This window comes from Vicia villosa, unplaced genomic scaffold, assembly GCF_029867415.1.
Source record: "Vicia villosa cultivar HV-30 ecotype Madison, WI unplaced genomic scaffold, Vvil1.0 ctg.002557F_1_1, whole genome shotgun sequence".
NCBI lineage: Eukaryota > Viridiplantae > Streptophyta > Magnoliopsida > Fabales > Fabaceae > Vicia > Vicia villosa.
Genome location: NW_026705968.1, coordinates 64,423 through 73,632, shown reverse-complemented (window position 1 = coordinate 73,632; position 9,210 = coordinate 64,423). Strand labels below are relative to the sequence as shown.

At 29.5% G+C, this 9,210-nt stretch overlaps 1 protein-coding gene across 1 annotated transcript; it reads left to right on the top strand.

Moving 5' to 3' along the window:
* The first annotated feature begins 1,727 nt into the window (after positions 1 to 1,727).
* On the top strand, positions 1,728 to 4,202 carry LOC131639207 (zinc finger protein WIP2-like). Its single transcript, XM_058909707.1, has 2 exons — positions 1,728 to 2,581; positions 3,676 to 4,202. The coding sequence occupies exons 1-2, from the start codon at positions 1,772 to 1,774 to the stop codon at positions 4,117 to 4,119; spliced, it is 1,254 nt and encodes a 417-aa protein (XP_058765690.1). The 5' UTR covers positions 1,728 to 1,771; the 3' UTR covers positions 4,120 to 4,202.
* The last annotated feature ends 5,008 nt before the right edge of the window (positions 4,203 to 9,210 follow it).

Genomic DNA, 9,210 nt, shown 5'->3' with positions numbered 1-9,210 from the left:
TCACAAAAACTACAGAACCCAAATTAGTCCTCTACAAAAAATAGGACCCAATTTAATCCCTTACAAAATATAACCGGGTCATATTAGTCCTTCTGGGGATATTTTTTTCAAACCGGTTTTTTCTTCTACTTTTAAACTGTGACTGGACCGTCAAGTCGTATTTTATTTTTCATTTTTCATATTTTAAATACTAAATTGATTTTTATTTTTAATTTTGATTTTATTTTTAAACAATTCTGATTTTAAAATACAAAAAAAAAGATAAGATTTGTTCTGAAAAGAAATCGAACTTAAGACATTTAGGTCACATCCTATGCCTTTACCACTATGCCAACGTACACTTGTGACAAATAATTCGCATGATTTATAGTAATATTAAACAATTCTAAATTTAAAATATAAAATATAAAATTTGTACCCATGAGGTCTCAAACTCAAGTCCCTTCAAATTTAATGATAGTCACTTCACTGTACTGTAAATATGAAAAGTGATTTAAGAGCGGGTGAATCAGTTAGATTAATCAGTATTAGTGAATTTTTCTCGATTATGAATGTTAGCAATATTGTTCTAATTTTTTCGAAATTGTTATAATAGTTTCAAAACAATCAAAACATTGTTAACATTCATTATCGAGAAAAATTCACTAATATCAATTAATCTAATTCATGCAACCTCTCTTAGATTACTTTTCATATTTACAATAAAGTGACTACCATTTAATTTGAAGGGACTTGGGTTTGAGACCCCGTAGGTATCAAAATTTATATTTTTTGTTTTAAATTCATAATTGATTAATATTACTATAAATCATGTCAATTATTTGTCATCAACGTATGTTGACATAGTGGTAAAGGGATAGGATGTGACCTAAATGTCTTGAGTTCTATTCCTTCTCAAAACAAATCTTATCTTTTTTTATATTTTAAAATCTGAATTGTTTAAAAATAAAATCAAAATTAATAATAAAAATCTATTTAGTATTTAAAAAATAAAAATGAAAAATAAAATATGACTTGGCGGTCTAGTCACGGTTTAAAAGTAGAAGAAAAAACCGGTTTGAAAAAAATATCTCTAGAAGGACTAATATGACCTGGTTATATTTTGTAAGGGATTAAATCGGGTCCTATTTTTTGTGGAGGACTACTTTGGATTCTGTAATTTTTGTGAGGGACCAAAATGGATCTTTACTCAAAAATTAATATACATACATTTAATAGTTCACAAACTTTGACAATACAAAACTTTAGTACAACTTTAATACACACTATAAATGATAATTATCATTAATCTTTGTATGGAGTATATCCCAATATAAGACCATATTTGAAGACGTATAAGGTAAGATAGTATGCAAGATCTAACAAATTTTAGCTTTAAATCGCAATTAAATAGAATTTCAAAAAATATTATCATTGTTAAATCTTGATTTAATAAATTTTTATTTGTTTTATTAGGGTTAAACAACAGCAAATTTATTTGAGATCTTCAAAATTTTGAGATGATAAGATGATAAAAAAATCTTTATTAATTTAACTAGAAATTTAGAGTTTGAACTCAATTCTAAACATTTAACATATTTTTAAAGAATTTGCCAGAGAGTTTTACGTTTATCAAGAGATTAATCTATGCAATTGCGATAGAGAAAGAAAGAAGATAATTTGTTTCTAAAAGAAATTCTTTATTTCTCTTTTCAACTTGACACTACTTCATTCCCCATGCCAGCCTCATATACTCTCTCTCTCTCTCTCTTCACCGTCCACTACTTCCTTCATGATATTTGTACTTTCTCTATCTGTATGTATAAAAGTGAATCCACATATTATCTCACAACTGTTCCTACTCTCTCATCTCAAAAACACTATATACCTTTTCTCTTTTTCTCTTCCATCAATGGCAGACCCTTACTCCAATTTCTTCTCTTCAAATTTCTTTCAATTCAACCATTACCCTTCTTCAAACCCTTCACCCCACCACCACCATCACAATCATCATCATCCTAATTATCTTCACAACTTCATCAATCACACATCCTTCAACAACACTAACAACAACACTTTTTTCCACTACCATCACCATCACCATCTTCACTCTACTACATCTTCACCTCCTTCCCCTCCTTTAAAAGAAGCTCTTCCACTTTTGAGCCTAATCCCTACAAAACAAGAAGAACATGAATATCATCACCATCATCATCATGAAGATGAACCCCTCTCTTTAATGGATGTGGAAGATAAAAATCACAAAGTAGATGAAAAGGATCATCAAGGTGTCACTGTTGCACTACATATAGGGTTACCAAACCCTAGTGCTGCTGAGATTGCAAATATGATGATATCTTCATCTTCTTCTGAGACTATGATCAATGAAAGAGATCAACAACATCAACATCAACATCAACAAGAACAACAACAAGGAGATGTTATAAGTGAAGATTCATCATCTTATGATTTGTTGAGTAGTAATAGATCAATGAACAAGGGTCAATATTGGATCCCTACACCTTCTCAGATTCTAATCGGTCCTACACAGTTTTCTTGTCCAGTTTGCTACAAAACCTTCAACAGATACAATAACATGCAGGTTCAAGATCTTCTTTTGATTTATTTTTCAAAAAAATTCTTAGATTCTGATGTATAATTTCTTTCTTGATAATGATGTTTGACTATTGGTAGAAAGAAGACATTCTGTCTTCTTCTTCATCTTCTTTTGATTTTTTTTCTCTTCTTTTTTTTTTTCCTTTCCATTTTTCTTCCCTTTTTCCAATGTCATTTTCTTTGTCCTTTAACATTATAATTAATTTAAAAAATTTATCTATTTTTTTGCATGGTAGTATAAAAAAAAAAAAATCTTTTTTGGCTGAGTGAAATTAATCAGATCCTATATACACTTTTGGTTGATTAAACAACTCAGGCAATGTTCTTTATGTCTTCAGTACTACATTGAAGTCTGTGCTTCTTCCAAAGTATTTTGCCATGCAACTGCTTTTATAGAACTGAATTTAGCAGTGTTTTCTTCCAGATCTATCAGGTATATAAATATATATAAATGATAATAATTAATGTCCAAAAATTATTAGTTTTTGTTTCTGGTTGTGACCCTTTTCAGCCTCAATCCAAAGTCCAAACACTTTCTTACATGAAACTTCCATATTTAAATTTCATGAACATTCCTATAAAACCCTTTTTTTATTACATATTAATTTATAATTAATTGTAAGGAAATTACTATCAAACAATGTGTACATAATTACATAAATTGGCTTTTATTTCATGATGATTGTGCAGTGAAATAATGAATTAATCAAGAAAAAAACAAAAATGATCTGCATTCAAAATTAAAATCTTTGGGGGGCCTTCATGATTATTACTAATAACATGATGATAACATAACAAAACAAAGTGAGCTAGCTAGCCAACAATTTTTGTGTTTTTTCATATAAAGTTTAGACTTTCACACTATGTACAAAACTTTTAATCATTATTTTTTATTAATTGCTTACTTTATCATATTATCTTATGTCTGCAAATTCTAGCTCATCTGATAAAAACCGATATTGCTAGGTTTGACTTTATCATCAGAGTTCGAACCATGGTATTCACTATTGTGTCCGGGAGTTTTCAGTTGGTTATAATCATATTGTCTACCGACTAAAAAAAATTTCTTCTTATTTTCAGATGCATATGTGGGGACATGGATCACAATACAGAAAAGGACCAGAATCTCTAAGAGGTACACAACCAACAGGTATGCTAAGGCTTCCATGCTACTGTTGTTCACCAGGTTGCAGGAACAACATTGATCATCCGAGAGCGAAACCGTTGAAAGATTTCAGAACACTTCAAACACATTACAAGAGGAAACATGGAATTAAGCCCTTCATGTGTAGAAAATGTAGCAAGGCTTTTGCTGTAAGAGGAGACTGGAGAACTCATGAGAAGAATTGTGGGAAGCTTTGGTATTGTCTTTGTGGTTCTGATTTTAAGCATAAGAGATCACTAAAAGATCATATAAGAGCTTTTGGAAGTGGTCATGCTGCTTATGGAATTGATCGTTTTGAAGAAGAAGATGAACCTGCTTCTGAAGTAGAACAAGATAATGAGTCCACTCAGACTCAGTAGTAGTAGTAACTTGAAGAACTATGGTTTTAAATTTTTATTAATTTAAGTTAATTATCTTATGATCATAATGAATTTGTGAAAAATGGTTTCCCATCTCCTACATATTTTACAAGTTTATGTCTATTTCATATATATATATATATATATATATATATATATATATATATATATATATATATATATATATATATATATATATATATATATATATATATATAGAATTTGAAGTAGGGAGGGTCAAGATGAAGAAAAGCTGTTTATGAAATCTATATAGAGTGTAGTAGGTGTTTATTTTCAAAGTTCAAACTTTGATGGATAATGATGAATGTGCATGGACAAATACCTGTGGGGCATTATGGCTAGCTTTCTTGGAATTTACATCGATCGTGCTGGTTTCTTTCTCTTCATGATGTTTATATATCTTCATGGTTTATTAACCTATTTTCTCATTAACGTACACTTTATAAAGCTATAAGTGATTACATAATTAAAGTGAAGTTTTTACATTGGTGGATAGTAAGTGGACTCAAATTCTCTCTCACCCTTTAATTGAACTAAGCATTTGAATTCATAGTGTATAGTCTAATACTTCTAGTCCTCTCTCTGTCTTATATTATAAGTAAATTTAATCATTTTAGATTAATTGAATAATTAATATATATATATATATATATATATATATATATATATATATATTAATTATTCAATTATCTAAAAAAGTAAAATTTCCGTATAATATAATAAAGCGGGGAAATATACATTAATTATTTAATTATTTAATAAATTTGAAAAAACAAAATTTACGGAGGAAGTAGTCTTTAATATAAGAAAAATTGTTTTTTTTTTAAATTACTAAATAATTAATATACATGATTTATTATATAAGTCAAATACATTAATTATTTAGTGTATTTAAAACTATTTTCTTTTTATATTGAAGATCGGAGAGTGTTAAACACTATACTATTTGTGTATGTAAGATCGGAGAGAGTGTTAAACACTATACTATTTGTGTATGTATTGTGCTAGTTAATTACTACACTAATTATAAAAAATATTCAAAAAATTATTAAATATTTAAATTAATCTAAAATTCAAAAAGTTATTAAATATTTAAATTAATTAAATAGTTGAAATTATCCATCTATTTAAATTATTCAAACCCATATATTAACTATTAGATAAATTTAATGATAATATTTTGGGGAGAGATGAAAAGGACTATATAAAATTTAACATTAGTAGTATTTTTAAGATAAGAATTAATAATTATATCTCAGCAATATCCATTAGTTTTCGTCTCTCCCTCATATTTGTTTTTTACTTTCATTTTTAAGATTGATTTTCTTTTTTAGTTAGGAGATTTTCGACCTATTTCTTTAGTAGTTTCGCTTTATAAAGCTATTAGCTAAAGTTTTAATATGAAGGTTCTCTAGTGTTAAGGATAAGTTTATCTTTTCTAACGAGTTAGCCTTTATGATGGAAGGTTTGATGGGATTGTTATTGTGAATGAGCTAGTGGATCTAGTCAAGAAGAGTAAAAACACCTTGTTTCATTTTTAAAATGGACTTTAAGAAAACTAGTGACTTGTTAGTTAGTCCTTCATAGATTATATGGTTTCTCGCTTTGGTTTTAACGATAAGTGGAGAGGTTGAGTTTGTGCATGTGTTTTTGTTGGTAATCTTGTGATTTTGGTCAATGATTGCCCGACTCAAGAAATTAGCATCTAGATAGACTTGAATCAAGGTGACTCATTGGCTCTTTTCCTTTTTTTTCTTAGTAGCTGAAGGTCTAAGTGGTTTGTTTTCTAGAGTTATGGGCCAACACCTGTTCACAGGTCTCCGAGTGGGCTCCTCGAAGTTTGTAGTCTTTCATATTCAATATGCGGATGATATGATCATTATAGAATATGCCTTCTTTGAGAATCTTTGGCTCATTAAGGCTATTCACCGAATGTTTATGCAGTCCTTAGGCCTTCGAGTGAATTTTGCCACAAGTAGTCTCATCGGGGTGAATCAGATCATGGTTTCCACGACCTTGCTTGTGACTTCCTTCATTGTCATCAAGAGTCTATTCCTTTTAAGTACCTTAGTTAGTTTCATCTCTATACGACTCCACTCGTGAAGGCATAGATATGTGTCTTTAGGAGGGCGAGTACTACTTCTGAACTATTCTCTTAGTGCAATTCTGATCTTCTTTTAGTCTTTTCTTAAAATTCGTATTAAGGTACGGAAGAAGATTATGAAAATTTAAAGGAGGTTTTGTTGGTGGTGGTAGGGGGTCTAAGATTGTTTGGGTCAAGTGGTCAGAAGTTTGTAAGCCCAGGAAGTTTGGGGGTCTTGGTGTCTGTGACCTCTGATTGGTTAACCTGGCTCTATTAGGAAATTAGAGGTGGGTTTTTCTCTCGGGAGACTCGGGGGTCTAAAGAGATATTTTTTCTGCTAATTACGGAGATACTTCAACGTCATCTATCTCCGGCGGGTAGAGCTTCTTTCCTATGTGTCTCCCTGGTGGAGAGGGGTCTCCCTTCTAGGTGCTAAAGGGAGAATCCCTCATATTGGTTTAGAAATAATATGGTCAAGTGTTGTTGTTGTGCACTTTACCATATTCTCATGCTCATTTCAAAGAAACCCTCTTATATGGAAGAGATTCGTTGACCTTTGAATCATCCTCTACTCGTCTTTTTCTCTTATACATATTCACAATCAGTATCATCTTCATATTTTTTGAGGTGATTGACTTGTAATGTTTTTACATCTCCCATGTTTACACCTTTACTTCATCTAGTACAGACTCACGCCACCAACATTTACCTATATACAAGTTAAATAGTGTTTCAGCCTATAAACTCCTCCAATAAGTAGTTTTGCACAGTAATTACACTTTATTGTTCTTGTTTCGCTATCAATGAAAACTCAATGTTTCCATGCTATATAAGTTTTGCTGGTTATATTATTTTGAATGCTCGATGGTGTAGACGATGGTGTAGATGATGAAGCCCCAACATCGGAAAATGGTGAAGATATAGGAATTTTTTCTTTTGAAAAACTCTATTTTGTAAAGAAGGAATAGGTTTGGAGTGCAGGGATAGAAAAAATGAGAAAAATAGAAGGATTTAATTTATAGAAAAAGATAAATCAAGGGAAGAAGTTCATTTGTTGTAAGATTAACCAATTCAAAATTCATTCTCAGAGTTGCAATGGACTTTGTGGCTACACAGCTTTCACAATCATTATTTTTACAATTCTCATAAGCTCATTTAAAACATTTCAAGTCCCAAAATCCTAAAATACATGAGCGCATCCACCATGTTTAATTATCAGGTCAGTTTTTAGACCAAATTCAATTGTTTAATAATTGGATTAACATATCGAAATGATTCTAAAATGAGTCAAAATAAAAAATAGATCGATGGGATTTCATGATCCCGTAATTCAACTCTATATTTTCTGTGTCACTTAAATTGGTGAATGGTAGTCTGCGCGTGATCTTACAATCTTAAGAGTTAGAGTGCGATTCAGACAACCATATTAATCATTATTAATCCATATAAAATATTTTTCTTAGAAATATACCCTCTTTAAACACTTATTCACTTCTTTAAAGTCATTAATTATATATACATTTATAACCTCACCCACGCTTCTACAAACTTCTTGTACCATTAATACAAATTTCTAATTAATAAAAAAAACTTAATCAATTCACAACAAATTGTTTATGATCTCATTTGTATTAAACTAGCTTGATACCAACACAACTATTACTTCCTGCAAATTGTTTAACAATAACCTTTACTTTTTAAACCTCAATTAGTTAGAGTTGCAGTTGATTAATTAATTAATTAATTGAATAGCCTTTTAGTTCTGTGAGACTGAAAATATAAGTACGCGCCAGCTTTTTGTTTTGTATATTGTACATGATATGAAATGATATGATTCCTGGCTTTTGCCTTTTGCTTTGTATAATAGTGAGTTTCTGTTGATAGATGGAACATAATACAAGCCTTTTGCTTGGAAAAATTCAAAGCAAATGATTAGATATAAAATAAAATATTGACTATATTATACTCCCTCCGTCTCATAATAAGTGTCCCATTTGCATTTTTTTCTTGTCTCAAATTAATTGTCCATTTACATTTCCAATGCATCAATCATTATTATTTTTCCACTATTATACCCCTATTTATTGACTTTCATGTTATTCAACTACCATTAATAGGGGTATTCTAGTAAATGATATTAACTTATTTACAAAAACCAATACATTCAATCATTTTCTTAAAAACCGCGCATTGCTCAAATAGGACATTTATTATGAGACGGAGGGAGTAATATAAAGAAAGATGGATGGAGAGATATTGCATTGCATTGTATTGCATTGAATATAGATATCATCATATTAATGGTATATGCTGGTGCAGATGAAATGAAGTGGATAGATCTTATTTGCAGGTTTGAGTAGAGAGAGAGAGAGAATGGGCAAAAGGTTAAAAGTGTATGTGGAGCCCAAGAGGTTTTGTTGTTTGAACTAGCTAGGTCTCAGAGGAATACTACAGTGTGTCTCTCCCTTCATCCCTTCCAATTCTGATCTATATATACTGTACATTGAAATGACCTTTCAGTCTATCTTCTCTCTCTTTTTCAGTGCTCTATTTAACTTAAACCATGTAAAAATAATATATATAAAAGTGTGTGTGTTAAGGATAAATTGTGTTGTTATTTTTTCTACAAAAAGAGGTTAGTTTAACAAAGAGTAAAGGGTAGTTAATTTAGTTTGATGATTAGTTTAATTTTTAATATAAATTAAATTAGTTATTTATTCAATTAAATTAATTCAATTTTTTAATGTAATTAATTAGGTGTTGTGCATATATAAACAAAAGTACACATGAAATATTTTATTTATTTTTAATAATTCTATTTCCTAATAATTAATCTATTCGATCTCTTCATATATATTAAAAAAAATAATTGAATAAATTAAAGAAAAAATATCTTAATATATTACATTTGTTAAATACTCATATACTGTCATAAATAAAATGTAAAAAATATTAAATGAATACTATATAATAATAAATATAAGATA